Source organism: Artibeus jamaicensis, unplaced genomic scaffold, assembly GCF_021234435.1.
Source record: "Artibeus jamaicensis isolate MK-2021 breed Jamaican fruit bat unplaced genomic scaffold, CSHL_Jam_final contig_851, whole genome shotgun sequence".
Taxonomy (NCBI): Eukaryota; Metazoa; Chordata; class Mammalia; order Chiroptera; family Phyllostomidae; genus Artibeus; species Artibeus jamaicensis.
Window position 1 is genome coordinate 8,205,840 of NW_026521986.1, and position 25,867 is coordinate 8,231,706.

Consider the following 25,867-nt stretch of genomic DNA (forward strand, 5'->3'; position numbering starts at 1 on the left):
TTGAGATGTCTTCGTAATCACCTTGCTTAATTTGTATATCCTCAAGCATGAAAAAACTCTGAAAACTATGAAACTTTGCAAGGGAATTCTAATAGCCAGAAACAAATGTCAATTTTTATTAATTCAGAGAAGGGGTTAAGAATTGCTAACAGCATTTCAGAGACAGCCACCGTGAGACTAGCATTTTATTTAGTATTATAATGTGGCCGATTAGTGTTACCAGGAAAACCTACTTTGGCGGCCAAAAAATGGCTAGCTGTGATAATTGGCAAAAGTCAAGATGATGGCACCTAACTGCTGTTCTAGCACTTCCGGGCTGTTAACATAAAGGTGAGGAAGGAAATAGCACCATTACTGACTGTCATCTAAGGAACTCTTCACCAGTCTCGCTCTAAAACAGCACAAAATGAAGTCTTAACACACTCAATTTCCAGGAAACCTTGTCTGTATCATCTGGTAGGTGGGAGGAATCCTGGTTTTGCTCCCTTGGGTCCTTGTCATGTTAGCTTTTTGATAGCTTGAATCCATTCAGTTCGCTCGGCCTTGCTGCTGGCCTGGATATAATAGTGTATGTCGTCTTTAGTAATGATTTTGAAGAGATTTCCCTGGACATTCCCTTTAACACCTAGAGAGAAAAAAAAAATCAGTGAGTGAGTATCCATGTCTGCTTTCTGCTGGAACCAGCTGAAAATCAAGTGAGACAAAGACGAAAACAAATGAAGTACTTATTAAACCCATGTATATGGTTAAGGAATCCCACCAGATACATGCTTTGCCCTTTTCCGCCCTTCCATTCCCTCTCCTTCACCTGTGTCTTAAGGCCTGCCAGTGGTATATCGGAACATCCTTGGAAGCTCTCTTGGCCTGTACCCTACGCTAACCTTAGATCTACAATTTCATTCACATCAAAGATTCTATGTTTATGGAAGAAGCAGGCACAGACTTGGGATTTGACTTTAACTTCTTTGAACCTCAATTTCCACATCCATTAAAATGGGAATAATACTCTCTTCTTGCCTCAGCTGGCTATTGTGAAATTAGTGTAATAACAGATATTAAAATGTGTTGCTAACCCTTAAACACTATGTAACCTAATATTATTCTTATTAGGTAGAAGCTTATGGGCAAGTAAACAAAGAAACTGAAGAGAAAGAATATTAACGACAAGGATTATACAGCTGTAGTGTTAAAACACTGAGAATACATGCTCTTTAATTCTGAAGCTGGCTTTAAAACTCACACATTCAATGTCTCATTGAGAAAGCCCTACTCAACTCCCATAGCTCAATCCTTCCTCAGCAGAGTATTACTGAGAACACAGGAGGGAGGCCCCTGGCTGGCAGGGACCGAAGTTGCATCTTACCAGTGGGAATGCCATTATCCTCCAGAGCAGACACGAGTGAACCACGAAGAGAAAACCCACCCACCGGCCGGTTCTCTTCCTGCAGAGGAAAGAAGACCTGATTAGCAATTGTGTGTGTGAACAGACAGAAGGGAAGAGGTGCACTCTCGCCTAGAACCACCCTCAGTCACGCCAGCCAGAGAAGCCAGCAAGAGTCACTGAAAACAGATGAGGCTGAACCTGGACATCACGGGGTCAAGTCAAAAGCACCAGTGGGGAGGTTTGGGCTTCCTCGTTTCCCACCAGCGGCCGCAGTGCCTCACGCCTCCCTGGCCCTTGGCTCTCACTGCATCTGAAACGAACCCAGAACCTCCAAGCTCCTTCACATTCTGTGCTTAGGGCCTCGGTTCCTGACCAAAGCTCAGGAAGGAAGGAACCATGTGGTCCTCTTTCACAACATGAATGAAAATCATACATCTACCAACAACAAGGTTGAACAGGCCAACTAAAAGGCCATTTTTCCTTTCTTTGGACCAGAATTGGATCAACTCAGCATGCAGTAATAACTTATTATCTGAAACTCAGAATAGCAAATCTTCAATCAGAAAGAAAATTAGTAAATTATGGCTTGAATATTATGTAGTAAAAGGAACTTTACAAAACATTGGTGGGGACAAGAGCTTGAGAGGATGGAATTCGTGGAATCTGTGGCTAGAAAGGGGTGAAGGGCCCCCCCAGAAGCACCAGGTTAGAGTCTGCCGGCCCACCTCACCCTCCCCAGCCACACAGCAAGCTTGGAAGAAGCTAAAAGATGCTTTTTCTTGCAAAATAATAAAGATCCCCTGGGCAAGCAAAGACATGATGAAAGAAAAGAGTGATTATACTTTTTATAAGAGGAGCTTGGATTGGGGAAGGAAAGGCATATTGTGGTAGAAGTTATAGTAGGGATACGGAGAGAATGTCGAGCCAGCCGCCTACCATGCTGGGGAGAGGTCTCTGGAAGTCTCACCCGGGTACCAGGTAAGCCCACGGTACTCACTTTGGAAGGGTCGTAGTAATGCAGGAAAGCCGGGTCCTTCCTCAGAACAAAGCGCCGCACCTTCCAGTTCTTCCTCTTGTGGCCCTGAGGTAAAGAGAGGGTGCAGGGTTCACTGGGGACAGCTCTGAGTCCCTTCTTCCCACTTCCTTGTATCGAATGCCAGCCTCCGAGCCAGTCTGCTCCAATGGGACTACTTTCAAGAGCCTGCTGGAGACTCGAGGGTTGCAGCGACGTGTCACGGACCTCCCTGCTCAGTGACACTGAGCCAGAACGCTGCCGCGTGCAGTTGAGTTGACAAAGCCAAAGAGGCTCAGCACTGAAGGAAAGGGGGAGCATTGCCGGGACATCGCCCAGGGCATAAGGAAGATGGGGGCACCAGGTGTCCACTGCACAGACAGCTCACGAGCAAACTTGAACCCAAGAGCACCAACTTAAACATCAACTCAGTCCCCAAACAAACCTACAGCTGCGTGTAGGTATGTGCACACGTACACAGGAAGAACCACTTTAACATTCGGCATCAGAAAATCCAAATGTAAGGACAGCCTTTTTGTCAGGCACAGGTGTGACTGTGACAACGTGTCTGCCGTTGAACAGGGCTGCCCTCCCAGCCGTGGCTCCAAGTGATGGCCAAGATCAGTTTTTAAAAATGGAGATTACCCTGTAAAATGTCATCTTCAACCTACTGAAGTAGGTGGAGAAAGTACTTTTTGTTCAGAAAGTGTATCAAGGAGGCGTGCAGAGTCCCACAAAAGGCAGAGAAAGCAGAAGGCAGAAAGCAGAAGGCAGCAAATGCAATCCACCAACCCAGAGACAGCGCCCTTCCAGACGAATCCGTGAACTGGGCAGGGATATAGACGTCATTTTTTACCTTTTCCCTGAATACCCTGGTGTCTGGGACTCTGTGTGTGCATGTATGTGGGGGGGGGCACACGCATGGGGGCCATGGAGGCCAGGGCCACGGCCTCCAGACGGTTGGCTGCTGGGCTCCTGCTTTAGCTGATTCTGCTGATGGTTAGTGCCCTCCAGCAGTCTCAGCCCTTCCCAGGCCTTGGAGGAACTCCTGCCTCCCCGGAGTCTGAGGAACATCCATCTCGTCCCTGCTCAGGGGCAGCCATACCTGCTTGGCCAGATAGCCTTGTTTTATCACCATGCCACTTAACTCCATGGTGCTGAGACTCATTTCTTCCTTTGGACTTGTCTTCTGCTTGTAGCTCTCAGCCTAGTGGGGAGAACAGAGCTAGGACTCTGTCACAAAATGCCCCAGATGCAGGCTGTGGGGCTCCCATGGGGAAAGGAAAATCCTCCATATAGAAACCCATTCCACTTGGGGTGAATCAGCACCCCAACCCTGGGCTTCTCACCCATGACTGTGAACCCCCTGGCCTCCACTCTGTCCCTTCCCTTCCCTCTGCCCTGGTGGCAAGAGGAATACTTTCCATAACTTACAAACGTGTACAGGGCCGTGGAGTCATCCAGGAACTGCTCGGCCAGATCCCCAGAGCGAATGGCCCCCATGCTTCGGGCGCCCACTGGCCTAAGGAAGTTCTCCTCCATGAGCACGGAGGCCAGGGTCACGGCCTCCAGGCGGTTGACTGCAAAGCTGTTGGAGATGAGCCAGTCCACCAGGGAGGAGCCTACATCATCGGGGCAAGGGCAGTGCCAGTCAGATGACAGGATACAGGCCAGCTTCATCCAGGACGCCTGGCTGTGAATCTCACTGACTTAGACCTCTGGCAGCCGTGGGCTCTACACAAGAGCAGCCCAAAGGCCACCTCTGCTACGCAGAGCTGTGGCCACACACTCACGGCTCCAGCCTCTGACCCAGGGTTCCACCGCCCGGCCTGGCCCCTGAGAGGGAAGGCTCACCTACGAAGGTCTTTTTGTAGGTGCTCCCTTGCTCCATGTTGGGGCTTGGCCGGATTCCACTGTTGCTGTCGTGCATCTTGTCCACAATACGACTACACGGAAGGAAGGCAAAGGAGAGGGGACGCTCATCACACTGACAGATACGAGAAACGGTCCAAGGGTCGTTGCTAAGGGTAGCGAGCAAGTGGCAAACAGTGAGGTACACATCACAAAGAAAGACGGGTCAGAATTTGAGAGGTAAGATTTTAGATGATTTCTTTTCTTCTTGCTCATGGAAACGTTTGAATATTTCTATGCTACACAAGTATTGCTTCTATAGTAAAACTAAAGAGCTCTGGCGTTTGGTTTAAAAACTAAAGAATGGACAGTGATTCTCTATGATCTACAGCGTAGAGTCCAAACTCCGCCAATTACTTCTCGAAATCATCCATCACTTGAACCCACGTTTACCTGCTGCTCCCCCCGCCCCTGTACTCACTGTGGCTGGGGACGCAGGTCAAGGTTTCAGGGCCTGGTAGGGGAGGTTTTGGCGAGCCCCAGAATGGACCCACACTGCATCTTTGACGGGTGCAACACTTCTGCTGCCTGGGAGGTCAGGGGTGTCTCCTGCAAATGGGCTGTTACTACAGTTCCCATCACGGGCACTCCTTTCATAATCCCCACTTCGTAGTATCACCTCCACCCCTGACCTGCTTTCCTCCTGTTCCGTGGGATGATTCCTGCCACCAGTGGAAGATCTTTTTTCATTTTCTGTTTACGTACTTGGGCTGGAAAGCCCCATCCGATCACCTAAAACTCTAGCGCCACATACGGCATGCAGTAAGCACTCAAGAACTATTTATTGATAGTTAATGAATGAATAAATGAGGAACACCACAGGGCAAGAATGCAGCAGCTACCAGAACACATCGTTCCTGCCACCAGGCTGCAAACAAGCCCCACGCCTGGTGAGTGGAGATTCCTGGGGAGCCGAGACATAGCCCCGCGCACCCTGGCTGAAGTTGGAGGGAGGCTCTCAACACCCTGAGGTGGGCTGAAGCAGCAGAGGCCCCGACAGGTTATACAGGAGCAGGGTGGGTAGGCAGGGCCGTTCCCAGGCAGAGAAAACAATACAAAAGGACAGTGACAGCGACAGGCCCTGACACACAATGGTGGCACCAGCCAGGCCTGGGCAGCGAGAACGGAGCCCCTGCCCACTGAGCACACAGACAGGAAAGGCTGCAGCAAAGCCAGCTGCAGTGAGGGCAGGGGCGGGGGACAGGCACTCACTGCAGGCTGATGTGCGGGGGCAGCTTGAAGGAGTTTCTCTGCATGTGCAGTTGCTGCACCTTCCCCGGCTGCCCAGCGTGAATAGCCCCTGTGATCTCAAAGGCCCAGACGTCTCTGTCTTCCCGAGAACAGGCCTCCAGGAAGTATTCTGTGGACGTTCTCGTCTTCAGCTTAATGAGGAACTGTGGGGAGAGACATCAGCAGCCCGTATAAATCTAGCAATCTTACTGGGAATGGAGCCTCGTTCCTCAGAGAGTTTCCATCAGTCCCTTCTCTCACTCAAAACCTTCAGTGGCTCCCCAGTCCCTCCACCCGGCCCCAGCCATCTTGCACCCCTCCCTCAGCAAACACTTTGCTCCAGCCACACAGGCCACACCTGCCATCAGCATCTCCAAACCCATCCTTCCCTCCCCCCTTACTTTTGCTCAAGACCTGCCCCCCGTCTGGACCGCCTGCCTCTCTCCCCTTCTAGATCTTTGCCCAGATCTCTATTCTCGCAAAGCCGTTCCTGACCCAGACGGCTCCCTCCTCTCCAGGACGACACGTTCTCTACGGCTAGCGGTCAAACCGACATTTGTAACACTTTTTCAGTGAACCACATGCCTTCACAGTAAGATTATTAACTCAAGAAGAGGCAATCTCACTGTTGTCTTCCTGGACTCCTCCAAGCCTAGCGAATTTCTTGGCACACACTGAACCTTGGGTAAGTGGTGGAGGCAGACACTTTTTTGATGACAAGGTGGAAGCTGCCCCTGACGTTTGGAACACGCACCCCTTGGGGACAAAAGCGACCATACTGAACCCCAAGATGGCAGCAATCACTCACATCTGTGTAGTGGCCCTTAGCCTGCAGTGTTTTGACAGGATGTTACCTTCAAGATCCTCATCACAGTCACAGGAGATAGTCAGGGCTTGCTTTTCATTTTACAGATGAGGAGCTAAGGCCCAGAGAGGTTCCTTACTTGCCCAAGGTCACGAAGCCAGTATACAGTGCAGCCGGGATTTGAACTAGGTTCTTCAGTGATAACTCAGCTCTTCCCATTACCCACACCGCCTTCACCAAAGGGGCCAGAGGGGGAGGGCCCAGGGCAGGGCAGAGCTGGGAAGCCGGGCCCCCACTTACAGGTCGGTTTTCGTACTCCAGGCAGGGGCAGGTGATGGTGCAGCCGTCCAGAAGGACCTGGCCCTTGGGAGGAGTCACCTTCCGACCCCCCTCGAGCTTGTAGTACAGCAGCGTGTTCTGCCGAAGGACGAACCACCGCACCTTCCAGTTGTGGACGATGTGACCCTGCGGACAGAGGGCAGAGCCCGGCGGTGAGGCGGCCGAGGGCACGGCACCGCGTTCAGGGAGAGAGGCACCCGTGGGACAGGTGGCCCGTCTGTGCCGTGGCAGCGACTCTCCAGCAAGGGGGATGGCAGTGTCTTTTATTAGTTCCATTTTATTTATTTTTTTGAAATAATTTCAATTCAGAAGGAAGATGAAGAACTCTTCTTACAGAACCATTTAAGAGTAGTTTTTTAACATGATGCCCCATCACTTCTGAATATTTTATAGTGTATCTCCTACCAAAAAAGGATGTTTCTGACAAAAACCACAGCACAACCATTAACATCAGGCAATTTACATTAATATGTAGTTCTCAGCTATTCCACAAACCCAGTTCAAATTGTACCAACTGCCCCAATAATGTCTTTAATGGCCAAAGGATCCGACTCCACATCATGTTTTATTTTTATTTTCATGAAGAAAGCACTGCCCTTGTCTGGATCTGTTCGTAATCTCCCTGGAGTGTGTAGCTACGCTCTTTGGCCTTCTCATTCCCACTTAGCCTTTTTTCTGGTTACAAACCTTGGAAGACACTGCAAAGTATACAGAAGAGAAACCCCTAATTTCAGGACAAAGCCACAGCTAACATTCTGTATTTCCTTCCAGTCTTTTTGCCTTTTAGCATTTATTTTCCAGGTCTTTTTAAAAGTCAGGGCCACATTCCACATTTTTTTTATTTCCTAGTTTTTGTTTTCCTGAGTTTGCTGAGTGTTGCCTCACACCGTCAACTTTCTTTAGAACGAATTTTTAAATGACCACTCAGTGGGGGCATTATTCGCTTGTCGGTCTTCTGTGTTTGTAACTGAGGCTGTTTCCTTTTCTCGGTGTTATAAACAATTCTGCAATGCATATCCTTGCACAAAAATTTTGATCTTCAGCTGCCATTTTTTTCCTTAGGATATATTCCTAGAAGACTATTTATTACTAATCAAACGATGTGGGCAATTTGTAAAGCCGAAGCCACACACCATCTGCCGGTGCGGAAGATGCCATCAGTCTTACCGGGCTTGGCGCAGCAAGCCTCAAGGGCAGGGCAGTTTGGGGGCTCTCAGGTGGGCCACAGAGCCAGTGGGTAGGGTAGTCAGATGAAGGCAGAGAGTCTGCAGATCAGAGAAGAGGATGGGGGGATGTCTGCTACAGAAAAGAATGGATTTAGAACACACTCATGGCAGCAACTCTCCTGGCATATTTCCTGAGCAGAGCCCAACACAGGCGAGGTTCTAACTAAGAGAGATGCATTTTATCCCAACCAGAGACCATTCCCCAGATCCACTCATTTCCTTCCCCAGCACGTATTTGTTTCAAAGGCCCCTGCAGGTCGCACATGGGTGGTGCTGTGGCCATTCCACCCTCGGTGCACACCTCCAGGGAGCCAAGGTTGCACAGAGGAGCTGACCTCGTACGCACTGGCTGCACCCAAACAGAATTCACTGTGGCGTCTAAATCAAGCTGGTAGCAAAGTTAATCTGACAAGAGGTCACTGCCACATCTAAGGGTCACCACACTGCATGGCAATCAGGCTGTTCACAGGACAGCGCTCAGGCAGCCAAGTGGGCTTCTATGTTTTCGCTCCCCTCACTCCGCCCAGTACACAGAGCCCACGTGGAATGTAACAGTGGGCAGCTTTCCTGGACACAGGCAGATATGCTTAAAGAAACAGAGAAGACTTGGCTCCGACTCCTCGGCAGCTGGGGTTCCCTGCCGCTCTCCACCCGCCCACGTTGCCTGTCCGGGTGAGCACCTGCTGAGGGCCCCAGGTGAGCACCTGCAGAGTGAGCAGGAAAATGCTGGCGCAGAGATGGCGGCCGGTGCACAGGGAGGAGAACACAATCTAAGCTGATGCCGTGGGTGCTGGTGTGAGGTAGAGAGGGAGAGTGGGTGAAATAATCTTGGTCTTTTTAAAAAATTATTCTTAGAAAGATGGGGAGGGAGGAAGAAAGAGAGGGAAAGAAACATCAATGTGTGAGAGACACAGCAATCGGTTGCCTCTTGCATGTCCCCAACCCGGGGACCTGGCCTACAACCCAGGCATGTGCCCTGACTGGGAATCAAACCAGTGACCTTTCATTTTGCAGGCAGGTATTCAATCCACTGAGCCACTAATCTTAAATCTTAAAACAGAGGTGTTACGAGCTAAATTATATCTTCCCCCCAATGTTCACATGTTGAAACCCTAATCCCTACTACTTCAGAATGTGACTCTATTCAGATATAAGGCCTTTTAAGAGGTGATTAGGTTAAAATAAGGCATGAGGTGCGCCCCATCCAATCTGGAAATTTGGACACACAGAGAGGTCAGGGAGACAGACCCGTGCACAGAGGAGAGACTGTGAGGACACCGTGAGAAGGTGGCTGTGTCCAAGGCGAGAAGAGAGGCCTCGGAAGAAACCAGTCCTGGTGACTCCTTGATCTTGGACCCTAGCCTCCAGACTGTGGGAAAATAAATCTCTCCTGTTTAAGCCATCCTGCCTGTGGTATTTTGTTACAGCAGCCCTAGCAAATTAAATCAACAGGGAAAGGAGAAAGGAGGCTGGAGATGTTACGGAGAGAAGCGTAACTAACAGATGTTGAGCAGAACAAGCCAATAAGGAGATACTGTAGTTTCCTGGACAAAATGCCACATTTCCCGGAATCCCTGGAGCAAAGGGAGCAGGCAGGTGACTAAGGAGCTGTCAGTCCCTTGCATGGAGCATCGAGGCCTGTTTGGAAGCAACCAAACATAGGAAACAGGAATTTCTGGCAAGGACATTGTGGAAAAACAGGTTCCCCTGTTCTGACACCAGTCCCTGGGTATCAGGCACAAGTGGCAAACAGTGTCGGCCGCGGTTTCCACTAGAGACCCGCTGCTGGGGACTTCCGGCCGGCCGGGGAGCATCCCAGCCAGGTCCTCTAGCCTTCCCAGCCATGCCTGAGTTCCTTAACCTCGTCAGTCCCCGTGAAACCCCTGCTGTTCCAACTCGCTAGGGGCGGGTGTGATGAGCCGCTGAGAGTCCTGGCTGTGGGCCAAGGAGACGGGCCTGAGGAGGGAGGCTGGCAAGAAAGGATTTGCTCTGTAGGTAGAAAACCCAAAGCAGCTGGTGACCCTCAGAACAATGTTCAGATCCTTTGACCCAATAATTCCACTTACAGGGACCTGCACTGCACATCGAGACACTTGCAGGATTGTGACTTATAAAGAAAAACAATGCAAAATATCTAATGCACAATGATTCTGTGTGGCCTCGGAGGAGGGACTGCAGTCCTCACGGGCAGTGGGCGAGGCCGCTGGGCAGTCCGGAGCGGCCATGGTCTCTGACATGAGCGAAGCACTTTTACTTCCATACATGTTAGTTAGACTTCATACATGTTACCCAGAAACAACTCTACCGGTGGTATTAGAAAACCTCCGGAAGGGTGCCCCAGAAATGCTAGTAGTCATCGCCTCTGGGCACTGGGACTGGATGCGGGCAGTTAAAATGGAAACTGACTTTTCATTGTATACCCTTGAGTATTTTCCTAGTTTTTAAACATAATATGTGTATGTTATTTTTATAATGGGAAACAAGCTTGAACTCAGATAAACAGAACTCCTGATAAGATGCGCAGGGAAAGCACTCATTCCTCCACTCAGTCAACAATCAGTGACTAAACTCTCCCGCACCAAGCACAGAGCCAGCGGCAGGGCAGCAAAGATGAACAACATGCTGACCCAGGACGGCAGGCGAGACAGACGACAGCTCCGCTCAGTGTGCCGGTTCCAGGACAGGTGATTGGTGGGGCCCCCACCGCCATCTCCACCTCCCGACGTTCACACGCTATTCAGAGGCTGGTCCCTGGGATCAAGAGACTGTGGCTGAGTGACTGTCACTTCTGAGATTAGGTTGTGAAAGTCTCCGTAGCTGTGTGGTCTTAAGGTCTCTTTCTCTCTCCCCACCCTCACCCCCCAGGGAAAAGCTAGCTGCCACATCGCAGTCGCCCCTGTGGAGAGTGGAGAGGTGGGGCACCGTGGTCTCCAGCCACTGCCCATGAAAGTGAGTTTGGCAATGGGTCCTCCAGCCAGTCAGGCCGCCGCCACGCTGGGCAACGTTTGGGCTACAACTGAATGAGAGTCTCTGAGCCAGAATCTTGCAGCTGAGCTGTTCCTGGTTACCTGACCCTTAGAAGCTGTGTGAGATACTAAACATTTGTCATCTTAAGACATTAAGCTATGGGGTCATTGTTACGCAAGAAATAACTAATACAGGGCATGACGCAGACCCTATGGTGGAGCTCAGATGGAGGACGGAGGAGCTCAGGCCCAAGTAGTGGAAGAGGGTGGGGGAGGGTCTGGTAGGCTCCCCGAGGAGCGGAAACCGGGGCTGAGTGGGGAAGGTTGTGTGGAGTTGGCCGGTTAGGAAGAGAGGCCAGAAAACTGCTGCGACTTCTGGGAAACTCCAAACAGCCCTCTGTGGATGTTCAGGGGCTGCGAGGAGGGGATGGGTGAAGGGATGAGGGCCCATCGGCTTCAGGTTCCGTGTTGTGGCGTTAGATCTTTGTACCGGGGCCAGAGGGGAGTCCTCGAGGGCTTTTAAGCAGCCGGATGCCAAGTGCAGCTCTCCGGTTAGAAAGATCGCCTTGCCTCACTGCAGCCTGCGGCCGAGTGAAGTGGGCCAGGCTGCAGTGGGCAGCTCGGTGGGCGGCCGCTGTAATAATCCACAAGATGGGAAGGGAATGGCATCGCCCCAGCTCCACAGAGAAGTCACACCATGCCCAGAGGGCATAAGGGGCCGGTCCAAAGTCACCAGGCAAAGGGGGTCAAAGGCCAAAAATACAGTGCTGTCAACTGAACAAAGTCCACTACCTGGGCAGCTTCCTCCCTCTCCAGGCTCCCTGTCTGTAAGTGCTTGGCTGGGGCCGTAACCCAGCCCCGCCATCTGTGTCTTAGAGCCCCTAAAGCTTCTCTAGGGGGCAGAGGATTCTCTAAACTGGGATGGCAACTCTGGGTTGGGTGTAAGAGGCACAGAATGTCACAGATGGAGGGGCCCTTTGCATAAGCCTAGGCTCCTCCCTAACTGCGATGATGAGGAACCTGAGTCTCAAAAAGGTCTTGCCCAAGACCCTACAACCCAAAGAAGCAGATACGCTACTTGTTATGAGTTGAATTCTGTCCCCCAAAAGATATGGAAGTCTTAACACCTGGTACCATTGAATGTGATCTTACTTGGAAACACGGTTTTTGCAGATGTAATCAGATTAAGGTGAAGTCACTCTAGATTAGGGTGGCCCCAATGACACCAATATGACTGGTGTCCTTATAAGAGGAAAATCTGCACAAGGAAACACACACGGAGATGGTCATGTGACAATGGAGACAGGAATGGCGGAGATGCATCCACAAGGCAGGGAACACTGAGGACCATCCGCGTGAGGCAACAGAAAACACCTGTACTGGCGTCTGCCCCCGGTTCTGACAGCAGTGTCTTTTGTTCTAACAGGGCACCGCTGGGCGGGCTCCTGCGTGGAGGCCGATCTCTAGAAAGTCCAAGCCATGATTAGAAGTTTGGAATTTTCAGCCTCGCACCCCTATTCTCTTGAGAAAGGGGAGGGGCTGAAAATGGAGTTCATGATCAATCGTGACAATGGGATGAAGTCTCCATAAAATCCAGAAAGTACTCGGAGTTCGGGGGGCTTCTGGGTTGGTGACCACTGGGAGAGCGGTGTGTTCCGAGAGGGTCTGGAAGCTCCACGCCCCTCCCCACATACCTGCGTCCCTGCGGCTGTTCATCTATGTCCTCTGTCACATCCTTCAGCAAACCGGTACACATAAGTTAGTGTGTTCTTGCGTTGTGCGAGCCACTCCAGCAAATGAATCAAATCCAAGGAGCAGGGCATTGGAACCTTCCATCTGGAGCTGTTTGGTTGCACTGGCAGCTAAAGTGCATGTGTGTTGGGGATGGCGGCCTTGTGGGACTGAGCCCTCAGCCTGTGCAATCTGACACGGTCTCTGGGTAGACAGTGTCAGAATTCAGTTAGATTGTAAGACACCCAGCTGGTGTAGCAGAGAACTAACTGCCTGGTGTGGGGAAAAACCTCCACACATTCAGGGACCAGAAGTGCCAGAAGTGAAGTGTTTTGTGCAAAAGTAAAGGAGACTCACAAGATAAACATACGCTCACACAGTAGGAAAGAACTAGGTTTTCTCTACATACAAAGGAAAAATTGGGGTTTTTCTCCACAGCCTGCAAAGACCAACAGCCAGAGAGGCCAGGAAGCATGCACCCCTGCGGGTTTGGGAGGAGCGCGGCTCTGCCAACCCCTTGCCCCCAGACCTCCAGCCCCCAGAACCCCTTCCAGGCTTTTCTCTTCCGCATATTTTCTCTCTTACATTTTTACTCCTTATGTTACAATATTAGGAACATTTTAAACATTGGCATAACCATAATTGACATAATAATTTGTCTATCTGGGGGGGGACATATAGGTAGTTTCCAATGTCTCACAACCTAAATAACACTTTGTCCGCACACCTTTGAAGGGATTCCCTTGAGGTGGAGTCCCACTAGGGAAACTTTCAGGCCACGGCGTGCACCACGGCCACGGCACTGCCATGCCATTTTCTAGGGCTGCTGTTCAAGGTATGAGTGGAGCAGCCATGCCAGAAGTACGTCCCGCTCTCCTGAAAGGAAAAGCAGTCCTCCCAATGCGGATCCTGGCTTCCTACCCTCTCTTCCTCCTTTAAAGCCAGACCTAGTGAGCACCCTGCATTTTTGCCTGGAGCTCTAATTCTTTCTTGCCCAGGCAGGATTAGGAGCCAAATCCTTCATGCCCCTGCCTGCCCCTGCTTCACCCTCACTGGGGATGACTCTTCTGTGTGCTGGGCTTCCAGCTTGAGCCCTGCCCCCACCCCCAGAACTGCAAAGCCTCCTAAATCTATGGGATCACACAGACCGCAGCCCACAGTTCTCCAGTGGACACAGGGGCTGCCGGAAAAGGGGATATGTGGGAGAGAATAAGTTGAGATTGGTTACATGTGTAGGGGCCACATCCCTCACCTTGCAGGAAAGGTGGTGGCTTCTGCCTCCCTCAGGGTCAGGCTCCAAACTCCTGTCTTTGGGTTTGGCTGCAATGAGCTTTATGCATGGGTTTCGGCCAAGCCCCTGTTGTGGGGGGTTTGGGTCAGACCTGCTGACTTCCCTCACTTCTCTGCACCCTGGACTCTGTAAGCTGGGCACCCAGGACTGGCAGCCTGTACCAAAGACGGCTCACGTCCTTCCTTGTTTTTCCCAGTCCCCTGATTCTGCGTGGTGACAACGGTGGGGAATCCTGTAAATTAACCCCTGGGAACTGAGGGGGAGGCCCACAAGGGCCCATCTGAAGCGGTTTGCCCTCCGCAGGCCCCTGCCAGGACCCAACTACCCCAAAATTAACAACGCCCCCCCCCCCAAAAGCCCCTGCTCAACTCAATGCCTTCCCTCAAATTTCAGAAGCTGCCGGAAAGGAGGAGAGCGCAGAAGTTCCCCCATAGGTGGTCTCTCTGAGATGCATCTGCCTCTTAAACCGTGAGGGACCAGCCTATGGCTTTAATCACAATGGCATGAAGCAGGTATGGAATTTTGTACCTGCTTCTATCCTGTCTGACCCTTGATCTGGTATTAACCTCCCAGCAATCCTCTGCTTACAGTTCTGCGCAAACAGCACACCCGCCCTCCCACGTTAAACAGGGTGTAACATAACGTGGCTGCATCGCCCGGTTGCCTACGGACTGCCACTGGAGACTCCGGGACTGGTCTGGCCGCCGGAGGAGGCAGTGGGAGAGCCTGCTCCCAAAGCCGTGCACTTCACTGAAGGGCCAGAGGCTCCTCCCCAGGTTTTATGCTCCACTACCACGCTAGCGTAAGTGCTGAGCGTGACCATCAGTGCTGAAACAATGTTAAAACATCCAACTTCCCTTTGCACCTCCTCGTGGTTCATCTCCACCTTGCCCCTGCGTGCCCATGTCTGTGTGCTCTCCTGCTGGCTGTGGGAAAGGCCAGGTGGGGGGGGGGGGGGGGGGGCAGCACTGGGGGTGGAGGCTTGGGTCCTAGCTGTTATTGTCCCTGGGGTTCTGGGCAAACGAATTCATGTTTCTGGCCCTCAGTTTCCTCACCCGTGACGGGGCAATAATAAATACCCACCCTGTGATGGACAGGAAAAGGTTCGGGGTCAACCTGAGTTGTTTGATCCTGCTCCTTCCCCAGCTAGCAGCCTTTCTGAGCTCCGTTCGAGAAAGGGGAGGCCACGTGGTACGACCACCTGCAGGGGCGTTGGGAGGATTAAAGGAGGTAACGCCCAGTAAGCGCTTAAGAAGCACAGGTTTCCTCCTTGCCCATGGGGGAAGTGTACAGGCGAGCATTACACGGATGGGCACAGCAAACTACACGGCACGCTTATGCTGTTTTAATGCATCCTATTTAAACACTATAGTCCTCATATTTTAGTAAGTTGTTGTGGTGAAGATAATCCACTTTGGGGCCACCGCCCGCGCACCATCCGCACTAGCTGATCGGGACTGCGCCCTGTGCCTTGGTCCCTTTGCTATAGAAAGCCGACCTCCAACCACGGTCCACCAGCGCTCCCCGCCTCCGTGATCCCTGCCCGGCAGAGCCCCAGGCGGCCGTTCCGCCCTGTGGCCGGGACTGCCGACCCTGCCCAGGTGAGCGCCCGCCCGCCCGCCACGTGCCGCCCTGGCCAAGGTCCGGACAGGCTCCGGCGCCCTCACCCTCTTGACGAGGAAGCCTTCCTTGAGCACACCGTCCTCCATGTCGCCACCCGCGCCGTCCAGGTGGGTGTCACCGCGCCGCACGCTCCTCCGCGCGCTCCTCTACCCGGAGGCCTGACCTGGCCGCCGCGCAGGAAGCGCCCCAGACCCGGCGGGTGCCGCCTCCCTGGCCGGAGTCCAGAGCCCAGGCCGCAGGGCGGGGGCCGGGGAGGAAGTAAGACGAGGTTGGGATTCTGACGTCCCCCCCACCCCACCCCCACCCCCAGGGAGTTCTGGTCAGTCCTCAGAGTACAGACTCTGGCGACTGGAGTCGCCTCCCAGAGCCTTCGCGCCCCTGCTCTCTCCGACGGGGCAGGGCGCCCCGCCCCGTGCCCCCAGCCGGCTCCGCGCGCTCGCTGCACCGGTCTCTGCCCGTCTCTTCCTTCTCCCCCGGCCTCGACCAGGTGTCTGCCTGGCGCTTAGTGCATCGCCCTTGAGTAATAGCCATGGAATTAAACGGAACAGGATTTCAAGGATTCCGAGCAGCAGTTTTTCAACCTTTTTCATCTCATGGCACATATAAACTAATTACTAAAATTCTGTGGCACGCCAAAAAATAAATACTTTGCCAGTCTGACAAAATTTTGTTGATTTAAACAAATAATAGTAATTACCTACGCTTTTTGCTCCAAAGTGACATTTTGAAAAATCAGGTGCCTATTCTTGTATATGGGGATTTCTGGTGCCCAGAATGAACCAAGCACACACAGACTTGTGTGGCATGTGGCCGATAAGATGCAACTCTGTGACATGACCTATGTGTTTACGGTTCAGACAGGGCATTTTCACACTGGTCAGCTATTGTCTTAGCTGTTCTCAGTTTTTAAATTTGGCGATCTGAGGAAAAATAGGTCAGTCCCCTGACTAAATAGTCAGGTAGTGCCTGTTTTAAAAGTGTTGGGGGCACTCCAGTTGAAAATGGCTGATTTTAGTCATCCTCAAGTTCAATGGAAAAGGGGGCATGAGAGCCGGTGGGGTGGCACCTGGCCTCTGGTGGGGGCAGAGAAACGCCCCGGAAGCAGGCACGTCTGCGGGGGTCTCTGCCCTCCGAGGACTCCTCTTCTCAAACAGGACCACAGCGAAGATTTCACCCTTAGGGGTGAAATGGAATGGGACTCCTCCGAGCTCAGGACTCTAGGTAAATAGCAAACACTTTAATGCAACATTTTTTAAATGAAAATTAATGCCAAAAACCCATGTTGAGCAAAATACCACCATTTTGAAAGACAACTAAATCAACAACAGACCATACTGGAGTGTGAAACAAAAGGAAACCTCAGTAGGTGCTAGTTCCGTCTAAGATGCAGTCATTTTCTTCATCATTTGTGCTACTGCCTGAAGCTGGATATTAGGGTGATTCACCAGGAAGAGGAAAGGCCCCAAATGCCTCAAAGGGAAGAGAAAGCTCTAAATTGGGAAAAGGTGCCCCAGGCTGTGGAAGGCCAGCTGCGCCTTTCAAACCTAGCCTGCGGCCGACACCTATATCTCTGGGCACGGGGGTGGGGTAGGGGTGCGGCTGCCCTGGAAATGGCCCACTTCTGCCTTCCGCTCAGGCTGCCTTTCGGCCTCCCAGCAAGTCCCGACATAGCCGTGCCTCCCCTGGGTTTCAGAATGAACACCCTGCCCAGCACCTTGTGAAGCCAGGCCTGTAGAGGGTGCTAGGTTTTATTGAATGCACAGCAACTCCATGAGGAGAATTCATTGTCCCTTCCTTTCTAGCCAAGGAAACTGAAAACTTGAAGCAGTTGAATAACTTGTCCAAGATCCCCAGTTTTTAACTCCAGGGCAGCGTGAAGGCACTTGCTGCTCACTCAGTTCACCAGCAGGGAAGTGGCAGAAGGCACAAGCCCCGAAGCCACGCTGGGCTGAGACCCAGGACGTGAGAAGGTGGAATGGGAAATTCCTATCCTCTGTGGCTCTAACTATGGTCTCTTCTTCTTCCCAGATGCCAGGGGAACAGGCTGTTGGTACAGAGGTTGTTTCGGCCTTCCTCAGACACAACCTCGTGAGGCTCAGCAGAGGTGGCATTTTCTTGGGCAAGAAGGGTTCCTGAATGAGTTCACAGAAATGGGAAAGTGAGAAAGACTAGCTCTCTCTCCTGCCCCTACCAGAAGGAGCTAAGGCCTCTGTTTACTTGGAATCTGCGTCCCATTCTAGGATGGCCCCTGGTCCAGCCCACCACAAGTCTGACTCACTGGACCCAGGGCGTGAGTCATACCCCCTCCTCCCCTGGCCCCGGCAGCTGAGCCATCAGTCAACCAGGGAACCACACTGACATAAGCCCGACTCAACCACAGGGAAGAGGATGGAGACAGAGGAAGCAGATGGACAGTAGTGAACGGCTGAGACTGGGGGAAGGGAGCAGGGAAGGGAAGGAAGCTCCTGACCCAGGAACGTGTTTCACTCCTCCAGGCAGACATTTCTCCTTTCCTTCTCGGGCCGTAGACTGATGTGGAAAGGACCCTGACTAGATAATGTCCAGAATGTGTGATCTCTAGAGAGCTATAAAGCCAGGGTTTGGGTGTAGGTGATTCAGTCTGATGTTGAATTCCACCATTAGAGAGCCACTCCTTTAGCTATAGACAAGAATCCTCTGTTTAAGATACTTATAGTAGAGAAGAGTAATCATGGAGCTTTATTTACGATGTATGCCTTGACTCAGTGAGTTTATCAGAACCACAGAATCAGAATATAACCCTTAAATCATCAAATCTAGTCACTTCGTTGTATAAATGAGCACCCCAAAACCCAGAAAATAAAATGATTAGTCCACAGTCCCGCAGCCAGTTAATGGCAAAGCCATATAGGCTAAAAGTGTAAGGGCTTGAAAGCTTGCTGCTTGCTGCTGGCAACACGGGCTCCCCCGCAGTGGCCCAAGACAGAGCCCAATGACGGCAGTGAGGGAGGGACCACACAGGCCGGGGAGAGCTGCCTGCAAAGTCAGAAAACACTTTGCACAGTGCTTTCTGTTTTTCCAACCATAAACATAATTTGCACTTGTAATAAAAAACTTAGAAAATGCCAAAATGGATAAAATCATTCAAATCCACTTTTCAACCTTTTTCATTTCATGGCACACATAAACCACACTAACTGAAATTCTGCGGCACGCCAAGTAATATATTACATTTTTTACTGATCTGACAAAAATAAGGATAAACTTGATCTATTTACACTGGACGGCTTTTGTTGTGTTGTCATTATTATTTGTACTTGACAGTCTAAGGGGAAGAGGTCAGGGCCCCTGACTAAGTAGCCTGGTAGTGCATGTTTCGGAAATCCTCGTGCCACGCCAGGGCGCCGTAGCAGGCGGGCCGAAAATCGTTATCCTAGACAGATGATAAGTATTCTTACATGCACATATATTTTTTTAAAAATTGTGCCCTGCCTTTTTCATTTGTAATAGCGAATAAGCATCTTATCAAATCATTAAAAACAATGCAAAAATATAACTTTAGTGGCTGTATAATATTTTATCACGCCCGTATCATAATGTACTTAATCAGTTCCATGCAGGTAGCATTTCCTGTTTCACGGTATACTGGTGTATACTCTGCTCACAAACATTTTGTCATGCTCTTGTTTATTTCATATAAATACCTACAGCATAATTTTAGGTCAAAGGGCATATTCTCTAAAAATTCTTGATACATATCACCCTGCTGCTTCCTAGAAATGTTTCACGTGATGTCCTCAGGTTTCCTGGAAACATTTTACCAGGTGTGTATGATAAGACCAGTCTCAGGTGTTTATACCAACATCAAGTGCAGCATTTCTGGAAATCTTTGTTGATTTTATCAGAATCAGTAGAGACCATCCAATTGTATACACTCTGTGTAATCTCTGTCAGGGGGATCGTGGGGGACTCCCAGGCATCAACCAGCTGGAGGAGGTGCCCCTGAAAGAGACCCAGGACTTGCTGGGGAAGACAGCAGTAAGAGGCCCAAGGCCAGACACTACTCCCAGGGAACACAGGGTGTGCGGGGACCTGGGCAGCCAGAAGGGCACTTTGAAGGCACTTAGAAGCCTGGGCAGAGACCAAAAGGGGGAGGCGGCAGGAAAAGCTGGAAGAGAAATGTTTCCTAAGTCATGGCTCTGCCCAAGGCCATCACATTGCTCTGTTGCAACCAGAAACGTATCATTCGTTCACCTGTCAATTCATTCATTCATTCACTGGTGCAGGAGACTCGTATTATGTCCTGTGTACAGAACATAAGCCAGGTGCCATGGGCAGCAATGCACAGACCTTGCCCCCCAGCCTCACACACCAGTGCAAGCAACACATCACTCTGATTAAGCAGGAACATGGTCACATTCTGGTACCCCCTGGGGAACTGGTTCCAAGAAAGACCCCATGGACACCAAACTCTGGGATGCTGAAGTCCGTTACATAAAACAGAGTAGTGTTTGCGTACAATCTGTGTACATCCTCCTGTATATTTAAAACCATCTCTGGATTACTCATAATACCCAATGCAATGTAAGTGCTCTGCAAATAGTTATTAATACCATACTGTTCAGGGGGCAATGACGAGAGAAAAAAGTCTGAACACGTTCAATAAGGAGACCACCATCATAGGCCCAACTACCAGCACAGGTCAGTAACAGTGTGACTTTTTTTTTTTTTTTTTCTTTTAGTATTTTGGATCAGAGGTTGGTCGAATTGCAGATGGGGAACCCACAGCTGTAGCAGGCCAACCGTGCCACCCTGGTCTGCCACCGCGACAGGGCCGCGTTCCGGAGCAGCGCTCCTCACACCTTCTGTGGTGCAGGCCAGCCTTTTCCATTCATCCCAACCAGGGGCGGCGGTGTGGTCCTGAGCACAACCAGAACAAGCCTCCACCACAAACACCCTCCCAGAGACGTGCATGTCCCCCAGACTGGGGGACATTCTGCTCAGTGAAATGAGGCCTCAGCCACACACTTGAATGCCATGGCAGGGCCCAGCTGCCGCCGGTTCCCAAATCTACTCTCAGTGTCTGTTATTCTCTTGTCACAGAGCAGTACCAGACAAACCACTCTTGAAAAGCATTGCTGTAGAGCGTGGGTTCTGGAATCAAAGCATGGGTTTGAATCCTACCTCTACTGTGTGGTTTGGAACATCTCCCTGACATGGAGGGGTGCAGTGGCCTCTCGTCAGCACCCCGAAAACCACCTCCCTGTTCCACTGGAAAAGCTGGAACACCTTGAGAGGGTTGTCACTCTCCCCGGGATGCTCAGTCGGCCTTTGGTGGGGGACAGCCTAGACTCCCGGCTTCCCCACCAATGCCGCCAACCCTGCCTGCCCCTCAGACCCAGCCCCTAAGGAGAAACGCCGTTTGGCAGCCGCCTCCTGGCCAGGAGGGGTGGGGCAGGGTGCACAGCGTGACTCAGCTGTGCAAGCAGGCAGAGCTGGGCCTGTTTAGTACAGATAAGGGCCCTCCTCTCCTTCTCGTCCCCCTGCCCTCCCCTTTCTCCCTTCACTCCATTCCCTAAATGTTACTCCTGGAGGTTAGGCCTTCTCTTTGCTTATTTTGTCTGAGTAAAAATAGAACAGGGCAGAAACTTGGCCTGGAATGTCTGAGGAACCCCAGCAGGGAGGTGGTGGCCACGGGGCCACGTGCTGGCCACGGTGGTACACACCCGGTCACATCCACTCTCTGGGCCTCAGAGGCTCCCACCTGGCTGATCAACAAAATCACCTGCAGGGCTTTAACCAGCTCCACCCAGGGCCGCTGCTCCCACGACTCAGGCTGTGTACTGACCAGAGAAAGCACGTGGCAGGCCGTGCTCCACCGTCCACGGCACACACTCCCCACCCAGGGCTGCCAGCCCCAAAGGGGAAAGACTTTTCTTTACCTAAAGTCTCTGTCCACTTGCCAAGGCACATCCCAGCAGGACTGCCTCTGCCCAGAGTGAGGCTCTTTTTTCTAGTGCCTACAAAAGCAGCAGGGAGCATGTCCACCCCCAGGAGATTCCGCTCCGTGGGCTGGGGAACGCTCGTTTTAGAAATCTCGCCAAGTAAGGAAAGACTCGCAGAGGTTGAGCTGGCTCTGGGAACCTTGGCCCTGGAAAATCCCTGAGCTTCTCGGCCCTTCTCTGGGAAGGGCCCTCTCAACCCCAACAACCTAAGGGGCCAGGGGCAGATCAGCCCCCGGGCTGAGGTGGAGCCCCAGCTGGATGCCTGGCTCTCCCAGGTGATGGGAATGCGGAGCTGAGCCCAGGTGAGCAGCCAATCTATCCCCAGCCCGGACTCCACCTGCACCCTGAGGCTGACAGAAAAGCAGCCCCAGGCCCCCAAACCCCCAGCTCGCCCCGGGGGTGGGGGTGGGGGTGGGGGTGGGGGGGTGGGAAGCTATCTGTTGCTAGGTGGAGCAGTTTGCTGGGGAGTTGAGAGGAGGGTGAAGCCAGCCAGCTCCAGTGATCTCCAACGCAGAATTTACAGACAAGTGAAAGGTAAAGGGCTGCTGTGGGCTTCCTGGGGCTAAAAATGGTAAGAGACAATGGGAGGATTGAATTCTGATGCTGAGCAATCACACCCCTTTTGGGGGTTGCCCAGACCAGAAATTCCCAGGACCGAAGCCTGTTGCTTCAAAGCACCCCTAACGCTCCACAGCGAAGGCAGGCAAAGCCCGGTGGTCCCACACCCCAGCTAACTGAAATCCCAAGAACACCTGTGGCCCCGACTAGGGTGGGGTGAGCAAGAGCCTAGGACACAAAGTTTAAGGGAGCACGTACTTAGTCGTGCAGGTGCTGGGTCGGTGCCAGAAATTTAGTGCCTCCTTAAATTTTGCGCCCCAGGGCTTTGCCAGCCCACTCTAGTCCTGGCAAAATCCCGACTCAGCATAGGTGCAACATCTGAATTAGCTGGCGCTTTTTACAGCCTGTGGGGTGCCCACCCACACAGTTCTAGGATTTGGAACACCTAGAAGCCCACCTCCCACGAGCGGGGTGAATCTCCCCTGTGAAGATCAGGCACTGAGGTCTTAATTAAGGACACGTTTGCAGTAAATGCAGACATGGAAGAAAATAGCAGACACGCAGTGACTGAGGCTAGCTACATCACAGGCTCTGGATGTGTCTGACTCCAGACAGTTATGCTGGGCCTGAAACTCTGCATTCTAACCACCTCTTAGTTGATGTAAATGCCACTGGTCAGGGACCACAGGAGTAAGGATTTAGCCATTCTAAAGGGAAGACCTTGAATCAGGACTGGCTGCATAATTTGTAGGGCCCAGTACAAAATGAAAAGGTAGGCTCCTGGTTCAAAAAATTTCAGAATTTCTGCAGAGTATTAAAACAAGCACAGGGACCTGTACCGTTCTCGAGGTGCAGTCAGGCTGCTAAGAGGATTGAAGCTTAGCTGTGGGAAGCACCCTGTCCCTGGTGAAACGCAGTAACAGCAGTGATCGCGGCTGTCCAGCCCCAGCAGCCTCTCCCGGAACACGTGAACGGCCAGGCTGCCAGCTCTTGTAGACCAACCTTCATTTTACAGAGGAGGAAATGGAGCCCCATAGTAAGATCATAGGAGCTCAAAGAATAAGTGCTGGTTGAATGGGGTGACTTGTCAGGGGTCCCACTCAGGCTTCCAGTCATCGGGCTGGGGCTTTTCCTTCCCGGCTATCTTCTCAACGGTTTAAAAAAAAAAGGGTTGGGGGGAATGCGGAGAGCTTGTTGAGGTCTCAGTGAGCGAGAGCTGGCCCTGGACAAACACTGTTCTAAGGTAGGATCATGCACATGTTGGGCCTCCAGAGGTGCGGGTTCCGAACCCACTGGCAAGAGCGTGGAATTCTGCAGGGACCGCAGAGGCCCTCGAACACTCGGCCTCTGAGACAGACCCGGCTGCTGTGTGTTGCGGGCTCTAGGTCAGCTCCCTGTAGCTCCTCTGTCTCTTCCCTCACTGCCGGTTGCCACTTCTCATTGCCATCAGGGCGTCCCCTCCAGCAGCTGCTCTCTGAATGGCTCGCACTGTGATGAGACTGGGACAAACAACCCAGGCTATTTACAGTGGTGCTTTAAATAAGGATAAATGGCCCTGGCTGGCGTAGCTCAGTGGATTGAGTGCGGGCCTGCGAACCACAGTATCGCGGTTCGATTCCCAGTCAGGGCACATGCCTGGGTTGCAGACCAGTTCCCAGTGGGGGACACATGAGAGGCAACCACACATTGATGTTTCTCTCCCTCTCTTTCTCCTTCCTTTCCCCTCTCTCTAAAAATAAATAAATAAAATATTAAAAAATAATAAATAAATAAGGATAAATGGCACCTGAAAGCATTGATGCTTTCATCACATGACATTTAGTTTGTCTTCTCCAGCTTTGTCTTTTTCACCTGACTTCTGATTCCATGCTTTGTTTTTGCATGAGTGAGGCCGCCAGATACTGAATTCTGGATGAATGAGTTACCCCTGTGAGAGTAGGAAACTGGTAACAGAAAAACTGCAGGTTTTAAAAATTAGCATTATTATTCTCCATTTCCTATGAGCAGTCAGGGTAATCCACCCTCCAGGGCAGGGTACCTTCTCTTCCTAGAGGTCACCCTCGGGCAATTTATATTAAGAGCAGGGCTTTGCTATTGACCCCAAGTACACTTTCCCAGGCATAGGGGCTCATTCTGGCCAGAGATACAAAGATGGGATGGAGTGCTATGCAGCCCTCAGATTTCTGTCCACCCCGAACCAGGGCACAGATCATGGCCACCTCTTCCCTCCCTCTCTCCCTCCTACCCCTCAGTGCATCTCATGACTGGCCGAGGAAGGGAGAGATGGTCAAGACTCAGGGTGTCAGCCCTGTCAGGTAGCCTCGAGGGCCCATTAAGCCCAGTAGCCCTGCAAGGGTAGTTTCTGTTGTTCTTTGCATTTGCATTTGAAACAGAAGTGATTTGCCAGGTTGTAAGGGGCTGACTCCAACATCTGGGCTCCTAACCTCAGAGGAGCCCTGACCATGCATCACATCTCACAGAGGTGACGGAGGTGACAGGTGACGGAGGTGACGTGCCAAGGAGCAGAGCAGCACAGAGGCCTGGAGCCGCAGTGACTTCCGGACGGAGCGGATGAACGAATGCCTGCGTGCGTGTGTGCACAAATGCGGGGTGCAGGCATTTCGGAGGGCTGGCATCTCCACAGCACAACTCCAGAGAGTTGCCTGGGCCTCCGGGGCTGAAACGCTCTGCTTCTCCATGTCGTCGTGGCCTGCTCAGGACATTGCTGGTTCCTGGAAGTGGACTTGGGGATCAAGCTCGTCCCTGCTGATGCCAAGGTCTCTGGGAAGTAGTCCTGATGGAGAACAGTCATATTTCCCTCGTGACCAGGAACAACTTGAGAAAGTGCAATATTTGTGAGAGACCCTGAGGTGCTCAGGGAGGGAGGCCTGGCCCTGGAACAGCCCAGTCCTCTCTTACATGACTTCATAGAACAGATTCCCCAGGAAGCCCACTGAGGCTTTTGTTCTACCCAACAAATCCTTGTCTTAGGCTCTGAATCAAGGTAGCAGTCAGGGCTTCACTCTTGCATCTTGTTGCTGCACATGAACCGTCGTTTCCTTTTGCTTCAGAAGCAGTACCAGGAGGCCCTTCCTCCTGGGGCCCAGGGTCAGGACGGGATTCCAGGACAGTGGGCTAGCCTGGGCCTCTCGGTCTCACAGATGGGGCAGGCTTGGGACTTTGGGGGCAGACTCTCATTCTGTAACTTTACCCCTGGTCCAGCCCTGCAAGTGGTGTTGATGAGCTCATCTACGGGCCTGAAGGCTGGCCCCGAGGCTCGTCTACCAACCATACACACATGCACACACACACACACCAACTTCTCAGTGGGTCTCTAACAGCCAGTTCCTCCCAATCAGTGTCTTGGTCCAGGAGTGAGCCAACAAGGAAAACAGACCAACCTCCCACTTATAAGTGGCCCTTTTCTCTAAGCCGGTGTTGTCCAGTAAAGCTTTCTTTGCTGATGGAAATATTCTGTATCTGCTCCGTCCAACACCATTAATGACTACTGAGCGCTTAAAATGTGACTGGTTTCAGGAGCTGAAGTTTAAATTTTGTTTCATTTCAGTTAGAATTTCTACAGCCACCAATAGGGATCAGCGTGCTTGCCAGATAGAAAGTCAGAAGCCGAGGCCTGATGTGTAGAAGTGGAAGCGGAAGCATAGGGCAAACTAGACTTTGAAACTGGGACTAGACTGCTCATTCCTGGACGCTAGCTCTTGCACCCTAGCTCAGATTTAAAAGCCTCATCTTCGCCCTGGCTGGTGTGACTTAGTTGGTAGGAGCGTCGTCCCACACACTGGAAGG

General features: G+C 51.7%; 1 protein-coding gene across 1 annotated transcript; it reads right to left on the reverse strand.

The window, feature by feature from the left end:
- Positions 1–86: 86 nt before the first annotated feature.
- Positions 87–15,801, reverse strand: PLEK2 (pleckstrin 2). Its single transcript, XM_037125934.2, has 9 exons — positions 15,563–15,801; positions 6,643–6,807; positions 5,520–5,701; positions 4,251–4,342; positions 3,831–4,018; positions 3,502–3,603; positions 2,382–2,465; positions 1,364–1,442; positions 87–625 (listed from the first exon to the last, which is right to left on the reverse strand). Exons 1-9 carry the CDS (start codon positions 15,602–15,604, stop codon positions 498–500), a joined length of 1,062 nt encoding a protein of 353 aa, XP_036981829.2. The 5' UTR covers positions 15,605–15,801; the 3' UTR covers positions 87–497.
- Between the last annotated feature and the right edge of the window lie 10,066 nt (positions 15,802–25,867).

What these genes read in the sequence shown, in the direction of transcription:
- PLEK2 (XM_037125934.2), bottom strand. Translation starts at nt 15,604, where the DNA reads ATGGAGGACGGTGTGCTCAAGGAAGGCTTCCTCGTCAAGAGG. An exon ending in CCCCCGCACATCAGCCTGCA is followed by an intron (nt 4,343 to 5,519) that starts GTGAGTGCCTGT and finishes CCTTCCGTGTAG; the next exon opens with TCGTATTGTGGACAAGATGC. An exon ending in AAGGCTATCTGGCCAAGCAG is followed by an intron (nt 2,466 to 3,501) that starts GTATGGCTGCCC and finishes TCTTTACCTCAG; the next exon opens with GGCCACAAGAGGAAGAACTG.